We start from the raw sequence: 26,025 nt of genomic DNA, 5'->3' as shown, positions 1-26,025 counted from the left end.
CAGGGTGGTTGTACTCAGTGGCTGAGTTCTAGATCCAGAGTGAAGTTCATCACAAAACTCTTCAGTACTGTAGAATTTAGTTTATTGAATTTGCACATAAAGGTATTTTCACATTTTTATAGTTTTTTTCCCTTAAATAACTTTCTTTTATTGTTTTCCCACTAACCCAGATTACAAGCAAAAAGGTTTTTTTCTTTGATAACCATGGGCTATGCAGTTCTTCGCTAACATTTCCTCTCAGTCATTTCACATCCTGATTTCCTGCTTTAGGTCATCTCCAATCACAGTCACTCCTTCAGCTGCACAGAAGACTAAAATGATCTCACAATAGCACCTTTGGTAGGAGGGAGTCTAACTACTGTCCAATCGATGTAGACACCGGATATTTTCAAAAACAAACAAGACAGAGACTGAAGACTGAAGTGCTCACATAAATTTGAATCGTAGTCTCATACCTACAGCGGCCTATAGAGAAAAAAAGAAGTTACTACTTTTGTGAAGACTCGAATTTGGTTTAAGATGCACTCTTGTAAATTAATTTGACATAGTAAACATCAGAACAACATAAAAGAAAGCACGAGCTGAGCCAAGCGGACACAATGTTAAGTCGGAGCTGTGCTTGCTCACAGTATGCGAATAAATTACTGTTAAGAAATATGATTAACTGCTCATTTCACATTGCATCGTTTACACATAGGGTTACACACATACACACAAGAAGCAGCATATTGTCCAAATGTAGATTTATTGTTGAGGTATGAATAATCTCGCTTTGAAAGCTTATTTTATATATGAAATACTTAATATACACTTAATCTGCCAATTGCATGGGCTGAATGATGAATTTAATTGAGGCGACTAATTTAACACCCCCCTCCCCCTCATTTGGCTCTTCCTTCTTCGGGGTGCAGTGTTGTGGCTCAGTGCTCGTTTCTCTCAGGCTGCGATGCTTCAGTGCAACAAGATGCAGTAAGGCTGGTGGGTGAATAAAGGACTCGTGATCTCTGAGTGCTGAGATGTGACGCCACAGGCTTCTGTCTCTAGCTCCAGCAACACTGGGACTGTAAACATGTTTCCAATATTACCATTCAGATAGGAATGAATCCTGCAAAGAAACACTCCAGATGTGGTATTACTACTGTGGTTTTACTCCGTGGCTTTGTCGTTATTACTGATTGTCACTGGGTGGTAACCATCGTCAGCTGTGTGGTTCTTTAGGTCCCGTGCAATGAAGAATGTAATGGCTGATGGTGCTAAAAGGTGAGACAGAGATGAAGATGAAGCGGTGGTGGAGGTGAGGGTGAAGTGGAGGGCAGGCTGGCTCAAATGAAGGTGGGAGGTGGTGCTCGTCTAGTCGTCCTTCTCCACTATGACCTCCCCGTGAAGCATCCTTCTTCTCTGCCGCAGCATGTGGAAGTAGAGCTGAGGAAACACTGTGAGAAAGACGAGAGCGTGTTCAGGGTGACTGTGACTATGATGAACACAAACGAAAGCAAGTTAGAGTGAAATACAAATTCACAACTCTCAACTTGGTCTCAATTCTGAATAAGAAGCAGCACAGTGGGAAGACATGCATTCACAGACATAAGCCACTGGGGTGGTCTGGCAAAGCCTGGAGCCTATTACAGCTGACAACTTTTCCATATATTCCATGACATTTGGTCCGTATTTTTTTGAACAAAGGCTATTTTTGTCGTTTTGTATCAAATAATCAACATCGGATTTAAGTAAAAACTTTCAGCTTTAATTCAAAGGATTTGACACGCATTTTGCATGAACTGTTGAGCAGTTACAGCCATTTTCATACAGTGCAGTATGTTTTCAGGGGCTCAAAAGTACATGAACAAGTGAGTCTTACTCCCTCCCATCATTTCATGACAAATTATGCAGGCAAGAGACCTGGAGTTGCTTCCAGGTGTTGAACTTGCATTCAGTATCTTTTCACTGGAACTCTCAACCTGAGGACCAAAGACATGTCAGTGGGAGTGAAGTAGGGCTGCCACGATTTGTCGACTAGTCACGATTACGTCGACTATCAAAATCGTCGACGACTGATTTAATAGTCGACGCGTCGTTTGAAACTTTGTACGATCACAAAAGACGCAGGAATAAGTGGCAGGATTTAAGAGTGTAATAACGGACTGAAACAGAAGATGGCAGCATTGCATGTACAAGGATGTCAGCTACCGTTAAACCCCGAAGAAGAAGAAGAAGAAGAAGAAGAAGAAGAAGAAGAAGCAGCTGTGTCCCAGAATTCATAGCGCGGCCCAGCGCAGTTTCCAACAATGGCGGCAGCTAGTTAGTTTTAATGTTACTCTTATTATTCTTTCTGGGTCACAAAATAAACGTTTAACATATTTTCAGGTGAGAATGTAGCTGTGTAAACCTCAAATATCTGCTCAGTTTATCAGGACACCACATATTTTCAAAAGCGCTCCGACGTTTTCGGAGACATCTGTTACCCACTAGCTCGTTAGCGAGCCGGGGGCAAGGCTAACTAGCGCCGTGAGAACACCGGACTCCCCGCAAATCGTTTTCAAACCCACCGCCGTCTTTCGCTACTCAGGTTAAATATATATGAGTCACTTAGATAACTTAAATGTTATTGTTTGGCTTTTTTTTTTTGTATTTTATTTGTTCCTGATAGGGCTGCTCGATTATGGCAAAAATGATAATCACGATTATTTTCACTGAAATTGAGATCACGATTATTTGACGATATTTATTTAACCCTTTAAGACCTACTATAGAACCAAGTCCACCAGAGCTTATATTATTTTTTTTACATGCTGTAGTGCCATTTGTGGGAGCATTTCAAGTTGCTATACATCAATACAACTGTTATAGCCCATATTTTAATAATATGTATGCATTAAGTCCATAGTAATTACATAAATTGCAAAAAAGTGCAATAAACTACAAAAAAAATTGAAAATCGCTTTTGTTTTGTTTACATATATTTCTACTTGGAGAAATTTAAGAGGTTTATCCCTCAAAACTTTAAATACAATAAAGTTGCAAAAAATAGTTTACAACAACAGGAAATTTATTTTGAGTGTCTTCATAGTTTTATTTTGGAGATACAGCAATTTTTATATACTGCAGGAAAAACAAAAAACAATCCTATGATGCAGATTTGCAAAGAAAACAGCATGTGCATCATTTCACTGTGGGAAGTGTTACGAACAGCTGATAGTGTTTCTGGAATATTATGTTTTTGTTCCTGCAAGCGCTTTTTATGCAATTTTTGCAAAGCTATATGTGGAACGAAACCGTGACCGAGGACAAGCTGATGGCATCAGATGTAAGTACAACTCCTCCGGTTTCATATGCAAAACAAATTATTGCGCTAGCTTACATGGTTCAGGTTCTACAGGGATTTAAAAATTGTTACACAAAACGGAGCGTGCTGCTCTGACCGGCTTTAAAGGGTTAACAATGACTTTAAAAAAATAATATAAAATAGTGTGCAACACCACTGAAGTTTGTTTTTTTTAAACTCTCTTTTCAACCAACGGCAGTCACTCTCCAAATAACTTCTGCTTAGCTTTCCGAGCTTCCCTCGGGTCCTCTTAATCAGCGGTCTCCAACCTTTTTTGCGCCACGGACCGGTTTATGCCCGACAATATTTTCACGGACCGGCCTTTAAGGTGTCGCGGACAAATGAGGGAGGGGCTAATAATCGGCTCAGTCATTTTTAATGATCGTTGAAAGCCCAGATCGTAATCGTGATTAAAATTCGATTAATTGAGCAGCCCTAGTTCCTGAGTAAATCAGTTTGTCTGAGATTAAAGTTATAGTTTTTACACAGCTGAATAAACGTCAAGCAGACAGCTGATTATCAGAAGTGTGAGATGCTCCAGAATATACTCCAGTGTCCTGTTATATTTTAGATAGCAAGGAGTTTATTAAACTTCACCGAAACAATCTGCAAATTTCATTAAAATTTAATAAACTATCATCTTGTCTTTATTTTTAGTTAGCACAGACCTTAAACACTTAAAGCTGTAAGCTAATGATAGTTATATAAGAGCAGATGCTGCTGGTGCAATAAGCTGTAGTTTTACGTCTAATGGATGATGATCTGATTAGTCGACTAATCGCAAAAATAATCGGTGACTAGTCGACTATCAAAATAATCGTTTGTGGCAGCCCTAGAGTGAAGTAGGCCATCATTAGTGAGACAGCAAAAACTTGTGGCCGAATCAAGAATGTGGTTAATTCTTAAAAAGAATAAATGAATTGGTTAGCTCATTAACATCAAAAGGTCCAGAAGACCACAAGAAACAACTAAACGGGATGATCGCAGAATTATTTCCATGGTTAAGAAAAACCCTTTACAACACTGAGCTCAGTCAAGAGTGTGGAGAAAGTAGGAGTACTATCAAAGTCGATGAACAAGAGATGGCTTCATGGATGGAAACACAGAGTTTACAACAAGTTGCAACCCACTTGTTATAATCATGAATGAGAAGACCAGATTGGACTAGATTAAAATTTAAATCTAATCTGTGACTTGTGACAGTGCTGTGAATAATAAGTGTACAGGACTACACTCTCTGCTCAGATTCAGCCAAATACTGCAAAACCGATCAGACAGAGCTTCACTGTGCAAATTGAGAACAAGCCAAAGCAAACTGCAAAAGCAAGCCAAGAGTTTCTCAAGCCCAAGAAAAGGGATATTCTTCAGTGGCCAAGTCAGTCACCCAATCTCAGATCAATAGTTATTAAATGAATGCAGAAAGACAAAAACCAGCAACTGAAGGTAGCATCACAAATCAATGAGAGAAAACAACATCTGGTGAAGTCTATGGATTCTAGACTTCAAGGAGTCATTGACAGCTGTGTTATGAAAAACGACCTTTATATTCAAAATTATGTACGACATGTGAACACACAGTATATTCCAAATAAAATTGGATATACCACAACAGATGATTCTATTCAAATTATAAAATGCCACCAAACATTGCACCACAGGACAGAAAAGCTGCTTTTGAGCAGAACAGGCAGAATTATTTGTACCACAACAGGAGAAAATACAGTTTAAAAATCATGCAGGATTTTGACCTACATGCCAAAACTGAAAGTGCACAATGTAGGCATGAAATTTGCTTCTTACATGGGATGTAGGACAGCATGACGATGATGAGGCAGTAGTAGTAGTCAAACGACACGTTATACTTGTTTGGGAGCCTCATGGAGTACATTCCAGACCTGCGTACGAACGGCAGCGCAGCATAAATGGTGAGCAGCTCACCAACGACTCCCACCGGGTACAAGACAATGAAGAGGTTGTATCTGGGGGAAGAAGAAAGAGCAGGATGGATGTCTTCAAATCCAGCAGCGTGATCACTTTAGCACTCACACAGTTAGGACAGTTGACAGTCAGAGGATGTTAATACACTCACATGCATATTGAAAACACAGGAAGATGACTGACACAGGGGCCAGACACTGTAACAAAAGCTGCCTTGAGTTGTGGACATAAAACTTCCCTCGAGGTATTCCAGAGATATGGTGGTCAAGCAGCACATTGTAAAAAAGTAATATTTTCACATTTTTTCCATCTTCAGGAACTCTGAGTGATTTTGGTTCTGGATAACTCCAAGGTATCATTTTCTTTTTACACTTTCATGCTGTTCACATGCAAAAGTTTAAAAAAAAATTCAACCTTTTTGTTCATGCAGTTCATTTTAATTGAGAGAAAGTCAAGAATAAGATCATATTCCAGCATTAAGTAATAAGCTGATTTGTTGTTACAATAATGTTTCATTGCCTGCTGGATATAAAATATGCATTATTACTTTCCAGCAGCTCCTCACCTTATTTCATGCCAGTGCACAGTTTTGCAACTGAAGGCATAATTACATTGGTCCACTGAACTGGCATGTGTGCAAAAACCTTCTGACATCTGAGACTTTAATGTTCCCAAACTATAATTTGTGAACTGGTATGTTAAGAACAACCAGGAACACAGCATCTTTTGCCTCACTGTTTGTTTGCAGTGGGCACATTACCAAACAAAAATGACCAAAATATTGAACTGAATCCAATTTTCTAAGATTAGAAAGCCCACACAAATATGTCGGAATACACTGCATGAATTCCCACAGATCTGATTTATAGTAAATAAAAGAAACCAATTGAAGTTCTTTAAAGCAACTCAAAAGACAAGAATAAGAAATACTAGGTTCAATTTTAGTGGTTAGACTGGTCATCAAAGAACAGAGGGTATACAAAAGAAGTCACTTAAACCTCTCCAATAAATAATCTTAAATAAAATGTCAAAAACTGCATTGTTTCAAGCTCACTGTCAATATACCTGAATATACCTGCAATCACTGCTAAACGCTTAAAACTACTTATTACTAAAACAGTCCTGATTAAATCTGATGTTTGACAATCTAAGCACCAGAACGTTCTCTTTGTTGGATGGGCTGTGTCTATCTACATCCTAGAATTACATGAGGGAATTGTCAAAACAATTGTGCAAGAAACATATGAGATTTCACAAAGATGGAAAATGATGCAAGATGACTAATCAACTAAAATCAACTCGAAATTGCAAGATTAACGATTAAAGACCTCTTATGCTCCACATTTTTGTTTCTAGCTTTGCATGGCTCACAGTTGTTGTTTATCTTATAGTAGGACTTCCAGTTTATCCACCAAAATAGCAAATAAGTCATTTTACCTCTTAAGCAACTCTTTTAACCAACTTTCTTCTGATTGGGTTCCCCTCACAAACAGCAGTTTAAGCAGCATGAGGGTGGGGCTGCTGCACTCACAGTCAGAGGCAAATCAGGGATATCCCCTCTCATAAAGAAGCAAGAAGAGAAAAGCTTCCTAAATTGCTTGTTTGAAACAGTTTGAAACATGTATCTGGCAGAAAATAAGGAAAGGGTAACAGGTCAACTTTAAACAACGTTAAACATCATCAAAGTCTGACGATTACTGGGAGCATGTTCTATGGTCAAACAAGGCCAAGACAAATTTGTTGGGCTCCAATATGGTCCAGCATATATGGACTGAACTGCACCCAGAAAGTAGTCCTGAAATAAAAAGTTGCTGGAATGAACAGATGTATAGATTCGGTATATCCACAGGAACATATGGTGCAAACACTGGCAGACAAGATGAAGCTTGGCAGAAGAGAAATATGGAAACGATACAAACAACGCTCACGCCTCAAATCACACAAATGTCTGTTTTCTCTACAGGAGGTGAAAAAGGAAAACTTTAAAGTGGAGAAGGATATCATCAGACTTAAATAACATGCAATACTTTGGGGGTATATTAAAGAGAAAGGAATAGCCCAAGAAATCTGTTCAATGCCGACACTGTCCACGCTCAGTAGGACTGAATCTATCACCAGAAAATGTACATGGATACACAACACAAAAATACATTAATTAAATAATGAATCAATCTCTGTAATGTACTGATCTTTGGGGCCTGTTAACAGGTTATCTGAAATAAATGTAAATTTCAGATTCAAAGCAATTAATAAGGTAGTCCAATTCTGATTTTGTATCAGGGAGTTTTTCGGAAAGCCTGATAATAACGAATTACAATTGTCCAGCCTAGAAGTAATAAATGCATGAACTAGCTTTTTAGCGCTACTCTGAGACGGGACGTTTCTAATTTTAGAGATGTTGTGCAGATGACACAAAGCAGTCCTGCATATTTCTTTAATATGCTCAGTGAAGGACATATCCTGTTCAAAAACGACTCCAAGATTCCTCACAGTGTTATTAGAGGTCAAGCTAACAGCATCCAGAGTAAACATCTGTTTTTTTCTAAGATATTTCTAAGATTTTTAGAACAGAATACAATAACCTCAGGTTTTTATGAATTTGGAAGCAGGAAATCAGAGGTCATCAGTCTTTATGTGTTTAAGTCAGAGTGTTTCATCTGGCTTCATGTATCAATAAAGCTGGGTATCATCTTCATAGCAATAAAAATGTATTCTATGCCGTCCAATTACAACTTCAGTTGCATACCGTATACAGAACTGTGACCTTATGAAGCAAAGCAGCCAATCAGGAAGAGGCTACAGTAGTGATGATATAGTAACTAAGAACTGAAAAAGTGCGAGGATGTTTTTAGCAACACTGACATTAAATCTATGCACAGGAAAAAAAAATAGTAACCACATCAATATGTGGTGACAAATTGGTCATAATATATTGGAAATTGAGAAAAAAAAGATATTAGTGCCTAAGAAAGAGGCTGTTTGTATTTTATTACTTAATAGTCCTTTATTTATCCAGGTAAAATCTCAATGAGATTAAAAATCTCATTTCCAAGAGAGACCTGACATCATGGCAACAAAAGTCAAAATACATGTATATAAGTATATAACATAAAAAAATACAATATCCCATATGAACATGTGAAAAATATACAAAAACAGATCAAATTAAGAGCGACATTAAAAACAATTACACTGAGTAAAAGAGTTATTCTCTCGATAATTTCAGTTCCTTCTGCAGATTATTCCAGCAAGCAGGGGCAACGTATTTCAAAGCCTTTTTCCCCAATTCTGTTCTGATTTTTGGGACAATCAATTGTATTAAATTGTGAGAATGAAGGCTGCACTGGTTGTGGTTTTTACACATATAAACACATAAATAAGAGGGAACTAGCCCAAGCAAAGATTTATAGATAAAGATCAGCTAATGGGAGAGTCTGCGAATATACAAAGTCTATGTCTCTTAGGAGACGTAGCTAACAACTCTTTGCCATTTGAGAATAACATGAACTTGGATTTCTCTGGATTTAACACCAACTTAAGTTGAGTTAAATGGGACTGAACAACATCAAAGGCAGACTGCAGAATTATAGGGTTTGTGCTACTGAAGGAGATGAACAACAGATAATTGTATCATCTGCATAAAGATGGAAAGCAGCATTTGATAAATTATCACAAAGGTTCTTTATGTAACGAGAAAAGAGCAATGGACCTAATGTGGAGCCCTGCAGAACTCCTTTGGATAATGGGAGAAAAGAGGAAGAAGACCCAGCAGCAAGGAAACACTGTGTTCTTGAAAAACCAACGGTAGAACTCCTGCACACAACTAAGTTAATCACAAAGTACCAACTTAATTTCTCGTCACCGCCCCAAATAACAGTGAGACAGCATGCCTCTTCCTATGATGGCAGCTCTCTCCAGGACCAAATGATATGCCATGACTCAGGACTATAGAGTTCCTGTATTTAGTGGGGACCACAGCAAAGGCTCGGGGGAGCGTCTCAGCGGATGAGAGAAATGTTGGGTGAACATTCCGTGACCAAAACAGATGGTCTTAAAAACAGGAGCAGCTGAACATGAGCCCCTTGCCAGGGGCCTGTCGTCTCCTCCGTGCTTAAAGAAAGACGTGAAGGGTGGGGGCGGGGAGGCGAAGGGTGCCATTCAAGAGCACAAGAATCCAGAGCAGAAACAAAAGAGTGGCTGGCATTAGATGGACCGCCTGAAGAATCACGTGACACAGCGAAGCAGAAAGAATAAATAAAATTAAGATGCCGAGCCTGCGCGCTGGACAGCCTTCAGTGGGGACGGCTCACGTTTCTACTAACGACTCCAGTTTCAGGTGAGCTGCTTCGAGGCCAGAACGACACATCACAAGTACTCTGCCTTCAACACAAGACAGGTATTATATTTCACTACAGCTGAGAATATTTCTTTCACAAAAAATGCCTGGTTTCAGCCTCTTTCAGCAACTAACTAAACTTATTCAGAAATTCTTTATGTTTTAGGCAGAAGTTAAAACCAAAAGATAAACAAGCATTTCACCTTTTCCTGTTTCCTCAGAGTGCTGTGTTAGTGGTTAGATCACTGACCACAAACAGAATGGCTAATGAGGTGCTAATCAATAAACACACACATGCGACTCCTCTTTGTATTAGACGACAGATACTTAATACACACGCGGCGCTACAAGGCCAAGAAAGCATGCCAGAGGTGAATTCACCGGATTAGGCCGACATGCTCAGACAGTGTCCCGAAACAGGAAAGACAATTCAAACTCATCCCAGCCCCAGCTAACGGTGTCTCCACCTGGCCCATTTGATGAAGTACGGCAGGTGGTTGAGCAGTTTGAATGTGTAGTAGGAATATCTGATAATCTCTGTCATCGTCCACACAACCAGAAATAGGATTACGCTTTCTTCACTCTGGATCTTTAAGTCAGGAAAATGGCAAAAAATAAAGAGTTAAAAGAAGCTTCAAACCTGACAGGTGCAGCTCTTACAGGCAAAAAGATGAGAAAAGTACGATTTTTATGTGGGGGAAAAAAAGCAACTGGACAGACTGTGTTCCAGAATAGTTGTGACAATACATACAGTGTGTGGAGGTTAAGAGTACTGTGGTGAAATCTGTCAACTAAAGACTGATCAATTGTAAAAAGTCACCTGTCTGATGCTGTTGGTGATGAACCAAACCATAAAAATCCGCGAACACACTTGAACCCCAGTTACAATCACAGAAGTCCTCACGATTCCTGCAACACAGCCAAAGTAAGAAACAAAAATCACCAATAAATACATGGCCAGATGAGGGAATTTATCTGAATCTGTACAAATTAGCCAAATATTTTCATGTAAGTTGTCACATACCAATGGCACAATGTCCCACCTGTAAGACAAGCAACACAAACAGCAGTAAAAATGACTGCCTTGTTAAAGTCTAAGAAAAAAGTATTTGTTTTTTAAATTCACTAATTCACTAAAGTCCCACTTGTGACAGGAAACGCTATAGACTGTAAATCAAAGATGGACATGGCACCATTGTGTCACCCAATGGTCTGTGGACTAATTCTGAAACTTTCCATTTGCTATTTCGGCTATTTAAAACCAGACAAGAACATCTTTGAACAAAAGATGGTAAACTGTCCAGCTAAAGCATTGTTAGCAAAGTGCATCCTTCACTAACTTTCATCCTACTGGGATGATAGTTTTGGCTAGCGAAAAACAGGCTTACGACAAAATACACTTGCCATTATATAAAAAAGAACACTGCACACCTATTAGGTAGCTATTTGTCAAGGACAATAAAGCTACACCCTCCTGCTCTATTGTCTATTTATTATAGCTCAGCTGATTTATTGGCAGGATAATATTATCAGCCAAAATAAGCTACTTACTAATCTATCTTTACTGGCATTTATAACAGAGAAATTTTAAAGCAAAGAAAATAGTGAGAAACACCCTTCAATTATCTTAAGAATGTTGTCATTTCATAGTTTGTCCACCAGGGGGCATCTTCCCTTTTTGAACGCCACAAACGCAACAACAAGTGTGAACAAATAAATAACTGCATATAACAACTGTTAGAGTAATCCGTTAATGTATAAAATATCAATTGAAATATCAAAATAACCAAATATTAACATCAGAGCTAGCATCGGTCTTAATATCCCTGTTGACAAGCCTTAAAACTGATGATTACAACCATAAAAATCAAGATATAAATGTTTAAGTAGGTCATTTTAAAAAAAATTGAGTAGTATGGTTGTTTTCTCATAGACTTATATACTGACCGATAGCTTTTTACCACCTGTTGCCCCCTGCTGGCCATTAACTATAAAGTTATGCATTTTCTTCAATTTTCAGGCCGAAATTCTTTTTTTTTTTTCCACACAGTCTCTAAGACTTAAAAGTCTTACCTCAACTAATGCAAAGGTCTGGAAAAACTTGAGTGTCCTTGCTATACTTCTGTACAGACCCTTGTGTGTGCCTTTCTGTATGTAGAAGCGTGTCATTGCCATGGCCAAAACCAGCCACCTGCAGACAAATAAAAATCACACAACCGCTCAGTGCAACTGAAATGTGAAAGGAGAAAATTAGTGTAAAGGACAGACATTTTTCTGCAATGGAAAAAACAAACAAAAATAACTGTGACACAACTGGAAATATAATCTTTTAAACCTAATTTAAGTCATTTAGTCACCTCATAATAACATCAAACTGAGGATGACAATATGAATAGAACAGGAAACTTATAATAACACATTTGAGATGTAAATTTAAAGGGAAAAAACTTGGGAATTTAAACAACATAAATACTGAATGAAACTAAAAAAAATTATTAACATTTTCTAACCTTGTCACTGAAACCAAGGAATTCCCAGTACATGCTGACATACTGGGCTACAAAGCTGATAAAAATTCTCTCACTAAATGCTGCTTTTCACTATATCAATCACTATGTCATGTAATAAAGTAAAATAAATACTTTTCTTCAAAGGTATTCTGTAACAGACAGACATTACTGCCTCTATTTATCTGGTGTTACCTGTTTATTCCACTGAGACACCAGACAAATACAAAAAACCTAACATTGTCATAAAACTGGTCTGTTTGTGTTTTTCACTAGGCCACAACCACGGTTCAACAGCTATGCCACAATTTCTGATGGTAGACAAATTTACATTATGTTTATAAGTATACATGTATCAGACAGTTATCCATACATAAAGTGAGCACTGGAATAAATAAACTGGCAACTAAAATCAAAATAATAAAGAGGGCAAAATGGAATAGCTTGAGAAAGCAAACCAAAGCTGCAGCATTTTACATCAGGCAATTGTAACGGCACTTTCAGTGAAATATTAAAGAATAGCAGCAGCTACAAACTCTCTCTGCAACACACCAGCTTTACTCTATGTGTAAGTAAAACCACAGAAAAACAGGATTTTCCTTTTGATTGATCCCTTCTCTCCTTCTTGCATGTTCTGAGTCTGCCCCAGGGCATCCTCCCAGTTGGACAAGACCCCAACAGCTCGACCAGGACCAGCAAGCATCCTAGCCAGATGCTCAAACCACCCCAACTGTCTCCTTTCTGATGTGAGGGAGTAGAAGATTTTCCCTGACAAATAAAATTTGAAATAAAGAAAAACATCTAAAAAAAAAAAATTGGATTAAATCTTTGAATTCAGTCAAGGGTTAGGGCATTTAAAAAAACAAAAACAAAAAACAAACAGGATACACACTTTAATGAGCTTTGTTTTTTGTTAATTTAGGAATGAGACAACTGTAGAACACAATAGCTCTATTAATACATGTTCTAATAATAGTTATGAATAAAAAACCTCTAAGAACTCACAAGTCTTGCATGTGCATGTTAAAAAAAACAACATATTATAAAAAATAAATCCAGCTGCAATGTTATATAAAAAAACTTTAAAAAATCCTGCACAGTAGATAGGATGAGCAGCCAAGAAGCATCCTCACTCAGCTGTTTATAGCCACCAGTGAGTCCATTTAAGTTGATTTATAAAAAGGATCTCATACTGATAAGCGGAGCGCAAGTGAAGCTTTCTTAATGCATATTGTCGCTAAATGTCCTCATAAGGAAAACCTATGTTTGTGTGTACACGTCTTTCCCTGATGTCATGCACCTTTCACTGAGGACGCACCAGCTGTGACGTTCTAGACCAACACCAGTGCTGTGAAAAAGAATTCACCCCATTTCCCGATTTCCTATTTTTTGCATATTTGTCACAAATTTTAATATTAGACAAGGAAACACAGAGAAGATGCAAAATACAGTTTTTAAATGATGACATTTTATTTATTACGAGGGGGGAAAGCTATCCAAATCTGCTCGGCCCTATGTGAAAAAGTAACTGGACCCTAAACCGTGTATCATAATGATCCCAAACTATCTCAAACTGATTTCAGTTCAGGCTTTGACTAGACCACACCAAAACCAGGATCATTTTTCTGCTGTATAACCCGAGGGAGCTTGAGCTTCCAGCCATGAACTAATGGTTGGAGATTCTCATTCTGGATTTTCTAATAGAAAGCATCAATTACACCAAGTCGTCCTGGTGCTGAAACAACAGAGCAGCACCAGACCATCACACTACCACCACCTGTTGCTATGATGTTCTTTTTATGCAAAGCACTGTTACTTTAGGCAAGATGAGCCTTTCTTTGTCGTCAGTGGTTTTCTCCTTGAACTCTCCCATGGATGCCATTTTTGACCAGCCTCTTTGTTATTGTTCAGTCGTGAACTCTGACCCTAACTGAAGTGAGGCCTGCAGTTCTGTAGATGTTCTGGGTTCTTTTGTGACCTAATGGATGAGTCACTTGTGCGCTCTTAGAGTAATATTGGTAGGCCGACCTCTACTGGGAAGGTTTGCAACTGTTTCAAGTTTTCTCCATTTGCGTATAATGGCTCTCACGCCGAAGGCCTTAGAAATTACTTTGTATCCCAGACTGATGGATGTCAATTACTTTGTTTGTCAGTCGTTTCTGTAGATTGTGGCTTTACTCGTTGCTATCTGAGATCTTTTAGCCTATTTCCCTTTGTCAGACAGCTTATAGTTAAGTGATTTCTTGATCCAACACATCTAGCAGTAATCAGGCCTGGGTTTGGGTAGTGAAACTGAACTCAGATTTTCTTTTTTAAATGGGGTTATTCACAGTTAATTCATAATGTATCAAGAGGATAATAGAGGGAGGAGGGGTGTATATAATGTTTTCCACATAGGGCCAAGTAGATTTGGACAGCTGCAATTTTACTTATCTTTGACTAACACATGAAAAACAAGTTACTAAGTTGGACAGAGTCACAACGATGTGCACAAATATATTCTTGTTTTATTTCGTGTTATAATTATTATTATTATTATTAAAGTGATCAGTACCTGAAGCCATGCGCCAAACTGGAAGCGCTTAGTCTCCACTGATCCAGTGACCCCAACACCTCCGCTATTCTCAAGTTCTCATATGTTTGTCCTTTATCACAACACAAGAAGCTCTCTTCACACAAACGTTGTTGTTATTAAAAATGTGCCCATTGAGCACTTCACTGTCCCAGACCTGAGCTCCAGTGTCAGCGCGGTCCGGCTATACTTATCACTGCAACTGTCGGACGCACTGTGGGCCTTGACGCTGACACCATGCAGCCAGCCCTATTTGGACACGGCTGTTGCGCCAGCCTGCCACTTTCACCAAACACCATTCATTCATTTTCCAACACTCGAGACAAATAACGGTCGCTCGTTTCTTCGTAGAAACTACCAAACTGACCGCTAAAGCTTGCTCAAACTCAATTGCGACGACGAACTGCTAAATCCAAGCGAGCTGAACAGGCACTTTCGGCGGAGACGCAGTCCTATAAACAGCAACACACGCTTACGGTTTTTTAGGGAGCGGCTATAACTTCACTGCCTTTCTTATTAATAGGCGACAGGGGCGGAATAACGCACGTACCCGGCGGTCATGGCGATGTTGTAGAAAGTGAGCCATGCGGTAGCGAGGGTGCTTTTCGTTCTCTTTTTGTTGTTGTTTTCCTTCTCCTCAACCGTGCCGTCCTCCTCGCTGGACGCCATGGTACCGGGGGCAGGGTGGGGAAGTCAGGAAGGGAGCTGACAGCTGGGGCTAGTAGGGAGGGGAGCAGCGGGGTTATCCATCCATCCATCCATCTATCTAGCTATCCGCCCATGGATCCCCCTCTCGCGGGACTAGTGAAACAAGTGCGTGGCCTGCCGGTGAGGCAAAGACTAGTGAAATAAAGCCGGCTTGTCACGGCTCAGTTGGTGCAACTATAGAAATTCAGGCTTATTTTCACCCCAATCTTCAGCTCAGCGTGAACAAGTTTAGGTATAACTTTTATAAATTAGATAACATCACATAAGACAAAGAAGAGCAGTTTTTCTACACGATGAAGAAATGTTGTAGCAAATGACAAAGACCTGTCAGGATGATTGTTTGGACTTAAACTGCAAGAAGTAAAGGTGTAAAATTGCAGACATAGATAATGTAATTATAAATGTGTTGTAAATGGCCATGGCCAAAGTGTTTATCAGTAGAAAAAGCTGTAAAACCTGTGAAAATATAGGAAAACCTATGAAAAATATAAGTCCGAAATTTATGAACTGATGGTTACTTTTTCCCCAAGCCTTCCCATTGGCTGGATTGGAGGCCTTGCTTGGCTGATTCTGGCCCCCAGGCCTTATGTTTCACACCCCTTGCTCTACGTATATATCCCATTGAATTCTGTTCAGTATACCTCAAATTAGTTTATTAGTTTTATTAACTAATTATTGATGTAATAAATCAAAGTGATTTAGTGGTAATTAAAATGTGATCAGAAGTTAAAAACTGATGATGATTCATGTCATCATAACACACTGTTCACCCCTACATAACCCCTACATGAGTCTCAGTAACACTATTGGTATCGGCAACACTGGCCTTGTATTTACTTGGTATTACCAAAGTATGGATACCAAAATTTGCAGTATCATACATTTGGCCTTGACTGACAGGCCACAGTTTCACCACATGTCAAGCACATTTTGACATACTCCAATGGGGCAAGTTGCCAAAACCAGCCCTGATTAGATAGCGACTGTATCTGCTATCTGCTATGTGAGCCTTGATCTTCAGGATTTTAAGAAAATCCTATACAAATGCAAATAAAAAACAGTTTTACTGACTTTGAGCTCTGGGGTCTGTACTTTCAGTCTAGTCTTTTCACAGTTTCTTTATTTATTGTTGATAATCAATAATTTGATGAAGTACTTAAATTATTAAGATACAACATTTTGAATCGTTTCAAATTTCGTTGGTATTGCACAGGACTGTAATTGCTTGGGAGTATACAGGTATCAGCCTGTACTGGACTGAGTTGTGCTCTCATGAAGGAACTGCTTCAGAAACCGCGTCGATGCAGAATCTAAAATTAGCTCTTCTAATGACACCACGTAGAAATGTGTGCAAACCGAAGACAGCACTGAATATAGTCCAGATTATCTAATCCTGATCCAGTTACTTGATCAAGTGTTCACACGTCTGAAGACAGCAATGGCACAATGTCCAGCTGTGTGGCTTTTGCAGACACAAGTCTAAACAATTCAGCAACATTTTTACTCCGTCGTCACTTTTATGCAGCGATATTGGTCTGTGGCATAGCAGATACTGTGGCTTGATGGCTTTAGAACCAAAGACAGATAAAATTACTTCATGAATGCTTTTGACTGGTAAAGTTCTAGCTGGGCTTTGGTGGGGAAAAAAGTCTCATGTCGCTTATTATTATGATGCAACAAATCATAATCAAGCGCCTGAATTTGATGAACAATAACATGTTGAACTGACAGCAATTTCAAAGCACGAATGCATTTGCAATTGTTACAAAACAGTGTGGATTCCAAAATTTTGCAGTTAGAACACTTTGCCACTAGATGGTGATATATAAGCATGAGAGGAGTCGATGTGTTTTTAGTGGTATCTTGTTTCTTGGGTTACAGCCAGTAGTCCTGGGATGCTGATTATACTGTGGGAGTAATTAACTTGTGTTTCTTATATTTGGAGAATTCCCAGGAAGAATACAAGGTACACATCATTAAAGCTGTGTGGACTGTGATGTGATAAGCCTGAAAAACACTGGCTGAGATGCTGTTTTTACCTCGGATTGCCCCAAAGCGATTGCTGTGTCACATGCATGTCCTTCAGGGTGTAAAGTTAGACGAACTTTGTTTGTACGTTGTATCAAAAGAGAGCAAAGGGCCGGTCACATCACCGCCACGCCAAGGCACACAATGCCTAGTGCAGTGTAAGCAGTTGGGTGAGCAGAGAGCCAGGGCTGTGGTGTGTGGAAAATGCTAGTGGAGGCAGACAATGCAGAGGTCCGAGGCCTGACCAGCCCTCAGAGGGACAGGGGTCGCCTCACTGCGACAACAGCCCCTGTCTCCCTCCCTTCTTTTTCTTTTTGTGAGCTGCCACAGGATGGGCTCAGGGAGGACGGTGAAGTTTGCCCTGTGCGAGGTGCTGCAGTTTGCAGGCCTGTGCGTGCCACTCTTCATCGTCATGCAGAGGTTTGCTGTCATCGTTGCAAAGGTCAAAACATCAGCACAACCCCCCGGAGACGGCAGCACTGCCTACTGGTTGATCGTGGCCTCCTCTATTGCCTATGTGACCTCCACTGCCCTGCTGGTCTGGGTACCCCTGAAGTATATGGTCTTCATGAAGAAGAAATTTCTCATAGGGAGGAAGAAGTGGTGAGTTTCTCAGACATGAAGATTGAGAACTGGTCCGAGTTGTGTATGCTCAGCAGCTGGGATCCCAGTGCTGTCCTACGGGACCGAGACATGATCAGCTGGTTTGAGGCTGAACTGGCCTGTGACTGGTTTGGACAGAACTTGGCTGGTTAATACCAGGCTTTAGCAATTCCTGTCACTGACTTTAACTTCCTCCCTTGTTTTCTTTCTTGCCCTTTTTTTGTCTTTATATCAGGAGGCCAGTGACCCTTGTTTATGTGATCCTATCCACATTACCCTGCTTTGCCTTTCTCATTGCCAGCTCTGAGGTACAACACCCAACAGATTGTTTCTCACTGCTTTCATTTGTCATATCAGGTTTATCTCTGCTCTGATCATGAACTTTGACCTGTATGTTGCTATACTTGTAACATGACTCAACCTGTAATTGTAGATCCTTTGTAGTCATGTTGGGTGATTGTGTTTATACTCCAAAGAAGTTGCTATTAACTTAAACATATATCTATTACAACATTGTGTTTGGGAACATGGTGTATGACAGGATTCACAGTATCACTGAAACAAATGTGATGAGCTGTGAGAATCCTTATGGATCTCAGGAGAGGACTATCTAGCCTTATGGATAAGGAGCTACTGATAAGCAGCTTGGTTCCTCTTCCTGTCCATGCTGTCCTTGTCAAATCATGTCCACGAGGCACATTTTCACTTCCTAACTGGCTACAGCCCAGACCTTATTTGCCCTTTTTTGTGGCATTCTTTAAAGCTTAAGCAAACCTTTTGACCTTTGCTTATCTAGTGGCTTCAACATAAGAGCCATAAATTCTGCTAAGATGAGCAACTCGTCTGTTTAGGGCTGTGTCAAATGCCCTCGCTGCAAGTGACAAATCCCAAAATGTTTATTACCATTGAGGTGAACCAGTGGGCTCTGTAAAGATTAAAAGTGAGTAAATAATTACAGTACTCAGTCAGGCTAACAATTTTACGGTTGTTTATCCAGGTTCAGATAAATAACAACCTGAAACACGATACATTCACTGAGCTCCCCGTGTCACTAGTCCTCTTCTCGCTCATCTGCATTGACGTTGTGGAGAGGATACGACACTGCAGGCTGACCGGCCAGGGTGAGCGCAGCTCTCTCAACACATTACACAAATCACTCTTTGACTGCTGTAGATCCTGAACTTTCTGCTGCAGACTTGTATAGTAAAGTATGCTGGGTTTTGCATTGCAGGAGCTTGGAGGCAACTGCAAACACACTGTGAACATTTCTATACATCACTCGAGCAAAATGAAGAAATGAGCAGGATATTTCTTTGGACTGCTTCATTTCTCACTTATCCAAAATGAGGAAATGAGCAGGATATTTCTTTGGACTGCTTCATTTCTCACTTATCCAAAATGAGGAAATGAGCAGGATATATTTTTAAATTTTTCTGAATCTGACATGGCAGAAGTAGGGAAATATATTTTCTTAAAAACCACATGATAAAACAGTTCATATGAATTTCTTCAAAGCCCAAATCGTTTGAATGAGCGATCTCTTGATTTATTGCCTCTGTCTAAACAGCAGATTAATGTTTATATCTGTGAGCCACATTATTTGTCTGATAGCCTTCAGCTGTCTCTTTGTAAATCTGGGCCGACACCACTTGATGATAAACAGCTTAAGTAAATATAATCCAAGATATTGTGTTTTCTTTTTCTTCTCTCCAGCTAATGACACCGAAAGAGATGCTGACATCCCTTCCACTGTCCTCACACATGTGGAACAAGTAGCACCAGTAACACCTATCACTCCAGCTGTGCCAGGGCCAGCTGTGCACAGGCAAGGTGTGCCCACTCCTATGCAACCAGGAGCAAACCAGCTCAATGACAGGAGCCAGAACGGAGCAGGAGCTCGACCAGAGACCAATGGGACGCTACCGGGCATACCAGGTAACAATGGGAGGCCATATGGCATGTCTGGATTGAGTGAACCATCAGGAAGCACCACACCGTACCACATATCTCCCTATGCATACACTGGGCCTCTGAGATTCCTGTGCGCCACTGATGCCCGTGCAGACGTGTTTGTGGACAGCTTTATGTTCTGGATGGATACGGTGGAGATGGTGAGAGTGGCAGGACATCCTCTGGTCTACTACTCAGGCTGGGTGTTTCCCATCTATATCTTCAGCTACCTATCATGCTTGCGTGTGGTGGTCATGCCCCACAGCCCCCTGCTTTCCTCCCTAGGAGTAGCCCTGCAGGATTTACCCTTCTTCTTTGTGCGCGTTGGCCTCATTGCCTTCTTCGGCTTTGTTACGCCCATCCTCTATCTGATGAAGAACTTGTTGGTCTCGCTGGCCTTCATCTACTTCAACTTTATGACCAAGTTGAAGGTCTTCAACACAGAGAGGATGTTTTTTTGAGACCAGCATTCAAGGGCAAACAAGCTTTTCCTTATTTTCTGTCATATATACATTAAATACTGTCACGACAGTGGGTGCTCATTTTAAACAGCCAAATTTGTAGATGATGGCTTCAGACTGCTCTAAACACTCTGTTTCAGACAGCTTTATGTCTTCTATGGCTCTCCATGGCATTATAGAGAGTCCATATCACTTATATGATCATCTCAGGCACTTAGCTTTGCCTGTGAGCACAGAAGCCCCACCTACATGCTGTTTAAACCTTTGGTTTATAAAGGGCAGCCAATCAAAAGGAAACTGGCTAAACAAAGACTGAAATGAGATTTGTTTTTGAACCATGTGTCATGCACAGCTACTCAACTGCCTTAAAAGAGGTGGTTAAAGCAAAGGTTTGACACAAACACAGAATGTATTGATTCAGATGGTGGCTGCACCGGCACTTCTTAAAACGAGTCAAGTAATAGGTTAAGTACTAAAAGAACAAAAGGACTTCTCAAGTAGTTATTGCCAAGAGAGTTCATACCAGATGTTTACACCAAATAACAGGCCGAGCATTGAATATATGATGTTTTAGTGAGGAGTAGAAGAACAATATGTAATATGTTCATCAAATCTGGCATCACGCTAAATAAAAACCTGTTTAACTAGAAGACAATTATTGAAAAAGCTAAGAAAAAAATCTAGCTCAAATGTTCAAATTTATAAGACTGGGATTAATATATTGTAATTTTCAAGCATTTTTCTAGATTGTGATGCCACAGTGATTTTCTGTTATTACACCTAAGTTTTAATGGTACAAATGGCACTTAAACCCTGGTATTTTTTAAGATAACGTAATATTGAATAACTTACGAAAAAGTTCATTCTCAGACTTCATGATGGATTCACAATTCACAGCTGGTGCAGTCAAACCAAGTATGAATTTGTGCATGTGACAAAATGCATGATGGTAATTTTCACAGGCCAAAAGGGAGCTCTTAGGCAATGGAAACTACATGTCGAGTGACTGTTGTCATGTTATGTCCAAATATACTTTTTTTAAACCAAGAATGGCACTTTGGAAATGTACCTGTAATGTAATGATTTTTCTACAATCATAAAGTGCGGTGAATATGTAAAAGCATAAATTCATGTTGTTTATATTAGGTTGTTTTTTTGGCTAAGTTTCTATACAAAAAGAAAAACTGGTGTGAGATTGTGTCACTGATACATATATTTTGGTCAACTTAATAAAGAAACTCATAAAATATGTTGCAACTTTGACTTGTGAAATATTTTTTATGCAGACAAAATTCACTGGCACTGACCTCCCATGTATGTTTTTAGGAATTTAAAAAAAAACTCTGCTTAAATGTTTTTCCTTGTAATTCATCTGATCTTTTTCTAAATCCTCAAGAGCAGGGGTTTCCTGTTATTCTTCTGCAAAAACAACTTCATCACACACAAGAACAATGACAGGGCAGTCATTGTTCACTGAAACAATGACTACACTGAAAAGTGTAAAGTAAATTAATACAGCACTGACACAGCACTTTTGTGACAATTATCATTTTCTGAATAGACAAAGTTGCAGAACCAAAACAAATTAAATAAAGTAACACAAGACATTAACGTGAAAAAATACCAATAGCATACAGTAGGTACTATATTTTAATGACATAATGCCCACTGCAGTTTACACTCAGGTACTTGGACAATAGCAGGTTTTGTAATTTTGCTTCCAATCATTAGTATCGTGAGTTTTAACTCAACCAATCAAGATGTGACTACAGTGCACACATAAAGAAAAATAATGTAACATTTTTATTAAACCCTCTATTTGTTGTTTAGGGTTTAAATCCCATAACATATGTTTTCGTCTCTTATATCCACTCCTTTGATATTTCTATCTAGAAGATAGTAAGGACATTTACCCACTACACATATATGGGGCATATATTTGACTTTTTGTGTTCATCTTCCTAAAGTTGTAGTGGTATCGGGGTTAGCACCATTGCCTCACAACAAATGGGTTTGAAGCCACTGGCCACCTAGGTCCTTCCAAGATTGAATTCACTCACTGTTCCTGCAATCCGCATTGCAACCCACCTCCATTATATGCTCTTCACGCTACTTATAACTTACCGTGTAAGTTAATAAGTATTAACGGGAATTCTTGCAGTTTGAGGCCAAAGTGGCCATATTGTCCCTCATTTCCCTGAATAGGGAGCAGGATTTCCTCTTGTCATATAAGTATGCTGAAACATATCATCGCTGTACTGTTCACCCAAAGCCTCATGAGAAGTGCTATCCTGCAAAACCCATCACATCAGCAAAGTCCAACAAACCTCATTATACCCTTGTTTCCTCATATCTGTTCTGCCAAATCTTCTGACATATGAAAGATCTTCAAATTTAGTCTTGTATAACACAGTCTGTGTTTCTTTAACCATAATGCAATGGCTACTTCAGAACAGTTACAAAACAATGACAACGGCAATATCTTTACCCTTGAAAAATGTAATCTCTCTTTCTTTTCTTTTTTTTTTTTTATAAACATTTAAACTTCTACCTGACCTTCAAAGTTGACTTTCATTTTCTTGATGAATGGAGAGATCAGTTTGTTTCCCTTCTTGCCTACCCTGCCAAAAAAGTCTGCAAAAAGCTTGTAGACCTTGCAGGCATTTGACCAGGTGTAAATGACATGATATTTTTCAGGGTGATTCAGAGGGGAAGGTACTGTGTCTCTGTGTTACCGTTCCTCCATGTCACACACCTTGGCACGTACCAGACCCCATCTCCCCTTGACTGGAAATTGGGAAATCTCTCTTACAGCCTCGTTTGCCACTAACAGCAAACCACACACTGAGAATAACGTTACCTTATTTAAAATTGCTGTGTCCCTTTGTGTCCTTCAAGACCTCTGCATCACTGCTGATATAGGCACTTCAGATTTTTTATTTTTTGGTGGATATTAGGCTTTTAAATGAATTTAAATATATCTATATATGATATACACTTCACCTTCACTGGGTGAAGATGCTGCTGGTCTTTGGCCTAAAAGACCAGGACCTGCCTTTAAACTGGGGCAAGTGCAATGAGAGAAATGTCATGATCTTCAAAGGTTCAGGACTTTGGAGTCACTGGAGGATACATGGGACTCAGGGTGACCACTGTTGAAAGGAATATCAAGGTAGAAATTGTGGGTGCAGCAACCTACAAAGGCTAAAATGTGCTTTAGCATTGAAGGGTGTCTTCATTTTTTACCATATTGTGCATAATTTCTTCATGCTTTAAATATTGTTGTTAAGTATTTGTGTTTGCAAAAGAAGAAAGATAATTCAGAAATTCTGATTATTAGTTAGTACCACAAGTACTGGCAGCACTAGTAGAACTGGCAGTGAAACAGCCCCGGAGTATGATGGAGCCACCGTGCCTGGCAGAGGATACTGTGACACAGTGTTCTTAGGTTTGAATATGGTTGGGACAGGCTCCAGCTCCCGTGCAATCCTGAATTGGATGAGTAGAAGAAAATGAATGTAACTCTGTAACTGAGTAGTTAATGAGCATTGCAGTCACCAGAGCACTGGCAACTTTTATGCACTTATGTGCCTCTGGATTTGATGCCCTGGGTTCTGTCGGCTTCCACTACACGGGTTGCTATAAACTTTCTCTGTTTTTCTGTTTTGTGTTTCTTTGTTCTGGGTGGATTTAAGGATAGCAGCATCCACTTTGTCAGTAATCAATGGATTGTGTTAATAAAAAACATAGAGATATATTTTCTTGTCTCTCAGAATGCTTTGAAATATCTTTGGTGATTTTATAATCCTTCTTCTAACATCTAGCTTTTATCATACATCTATTTTTGGTCTGTTGTGTGTTTCATGTCTTGACGTGGTTGTTTTTATAATATTAAGTCAAACAGACTATGTATATATGTGTTTATTTATTTATGTATGTATTTATCTGTCTTTTTCCGATATTAAATCTACAGTAAGGCCTTCAACTGTTCGTAAGTTAATGGTAAGTGTCATGCGGCGGCTGTGTGAAGGCAAGAGAGGACCTAAATGCACGGCTCTAGGGATGAACTCAAAGGCAGGTCTTTATTAACAGGAACATAAGAAGTCATACAAAAACTATACTGGGAGCAACTAAAGCTGAGGCGCTGGGAAGACACGGTAAATCCACACAACCTAGAGGGACGACGCAATACAGAACAAAGGGACACTCTGACATAAATACACAGAAGGTAACGAGGGAAGTGGGAACACACGGGGAACACAGCTGAAGACAATTACTCATGACTGAGCAGGGAGGACACGAAACTGAAAATACTGACACCAAGATGTGGACCTTAAACACAACACAGTACACAGAGATGAGCACAGAGAGAGAGAGGCAGAGAACAAGGATGAATACGAGGGGATGAGGAGAACACAGAACACAAAGGACGGGAACACGGTACCAGAACAAACACCACAATAAAAACATGGACACAGGGGGAATCCAAATACCAAACCAAACAATCCAATGGACATAAGGAACAAAATACAAAACTACAGGAAAACTAAGAACACTGGGTCAAAATGACCCAGGACCATGACAGTAAGGGAGAGTTAATTGTAAGGTTAAGGTAGAATACTGTGCTACACAACAGCATAATCATGTCTGCAGTGAGTGGGAGATGCTCTGTATCTCATTGTACATGTGTATAGTGACAATAAAAGGTATTCTATTCTATAAGTCTTGCACCACCTCTCATTTCTTTATAATTTGCTAGGAAATGGGAAATAGGTGCCATGATCTACTTAAGGTACTTCAAAGTTATGGTGCCAGAAGGTAGACCTGATGTATTAGCTTGCAATTTGTGTGCTTATTGTTTTAGTTCCATTAGTTTGGTTCAGTTAGCTGTACTTATAAACGTCAGCATGGTAAACCAAGATGGTGACCATTAGCTTGTTAGCACTGCCACTGCTGTTTTCATTTGGCTTGAAATACTACATAATGGCAAAATTGCTGTTCACTTGGTTCTCTTTGTTTATATTTAGACTGATACAGAAGGACAGTACCACATCGGCATGATCGTGAATTTGGATGAATCATTTAGGTAAATATTAGAAAAAATACTGGCCATTCAGTAACAACTGCATGGGTGAGTCTAATACAGAGATAGTCTAAAACACATTGAACATTCACGGTACCAATACTTATTTTCATTAATCACAGACGTTAAAATGAAACGCATTATTGCTCAAGAATTTCAAGTGAATAGGGCCTGTGCTAAAGAGGTTTGGGTTTTTTTTATTTGGTATGCCCCATGCATGTCTTCAAACAAGAGAAGGGGTTTTCCTCCACTTCAAGGACAGAGACTTAAATCTGTTCCAGTAAAACATTTTCTCATATCCATTTCCAGTAAGCGTCCCTTTGTAATTGAAAATCCCTAAACTTATTTTGTTTACACAGTGCTACAACTTTGTTGAGGGGACTCACAAAGACTGGCAGGGTTCCAGGTCATAAAAGCCAAAGAGGAAATTTGGTTCCAATCATCAGCGAGTTGAGCAAGGTGAGTAGTAGGAGCCGTGTTGTAATATACTTCTAATGTTAAAAAAAAGTATACTTTT

At 39.4% G+C, this 26,025-nt stretch overlaps 2 protein-coding genes across 3 annotated transcripts; one reads left to right on the top strand and one right to left on the bottom strand.

The window, feature by feature from the left end:
* Positions 1 to 55: 55 nt before the first annotated feature.
* hacd1 (3-hydroxyacyl-CoA dehydratase 1) lies at positions 56 to 15,450 on the bottom strand. 2 transcript variants are annotated; one of them, XM_086306483.1, is made up of 7 exons: positions 15,226 to 15,446; positions 11,670 to 11,787; positions 10,621 to 10,639; positions 10,417 to 10,505; positions 10,064 to 10,185; positions 5,123 to 5,301; positions 56 to 1,433 (listed from the first exon to the last, which is right to left on the bottom strand). In XM_086306483.1, the coding sequence occupies exons 1-7, from the start codon at positions 15,342 to 15,344 to the stop codon at positions 1,351 to 1,353; spliced, it is 729 nt and encodes a 242-aa protein (XP_086162609.1). In that variant the 5' UTR covers positions 15,345 to 15,446; the 3' UTR covers positions 56 to 1,350. The 2 variants fall into 2 exon arrangements, with proteins under 2 accessions (XP_086162609.1, XP_086162608.1); XM_086306482.1 differs by lacking the exon at positions 56 to 1,433 and having other exon boundaries at positions 5,001 to 5,301; positions 15,226 to 15,450.
* Positions 15,451 to 17,742: 2,292 nt separating this feature from the next.
* Positions 17,743 to 21,623, top strand: LOC147322107 (transmembrane protein 236). The gene is made up of 4 exons (XM_086305164.1): positions 17,743 to 18,014; positions 18,250 to 18,322; positions 19,012 to 19,135; positions 19,728 to 21,623. The coding sequence occupies exons 1-4, from the start codon at positions 17,743 to 17,745 to the stop codon at positions 20,423 to 20,425; spliced, it is 1,167 nt and encodes a 388-aa protein (XP_086161290.1). The 3' UTR covers positions 20,426 to 21,623.
* Positions 21,624 to 26,025: the final 4,402 nt, after the last annotated feature.

This window comes from Aulonocara sp. 'chitande type north' Nkhata Bay, linkage group LG9 (genome assembly GCF_057382095.1).
Source record: "Aulonocara sp. 'chitande type north' Nkhata Bay isolate Kocher_YH1m ecotype deep benthic linkage group LG9, A_spYH_male_GT1.1, whole genome shotgun sequence".
Classification (NCBI taxonomy): domain Eukaryota; kingdom Metazoa; phylum Chordata; class Actinopteri; order Cichliformes; family Cichlidae; genus Aulonocara; species Aulonocara sp. 'chitande type north' Nkhata Bay.
Note: the sequence above shows the minus strand (reverse complement) of the source record. Positions and strands in the feature narration are given on the sequence as shown.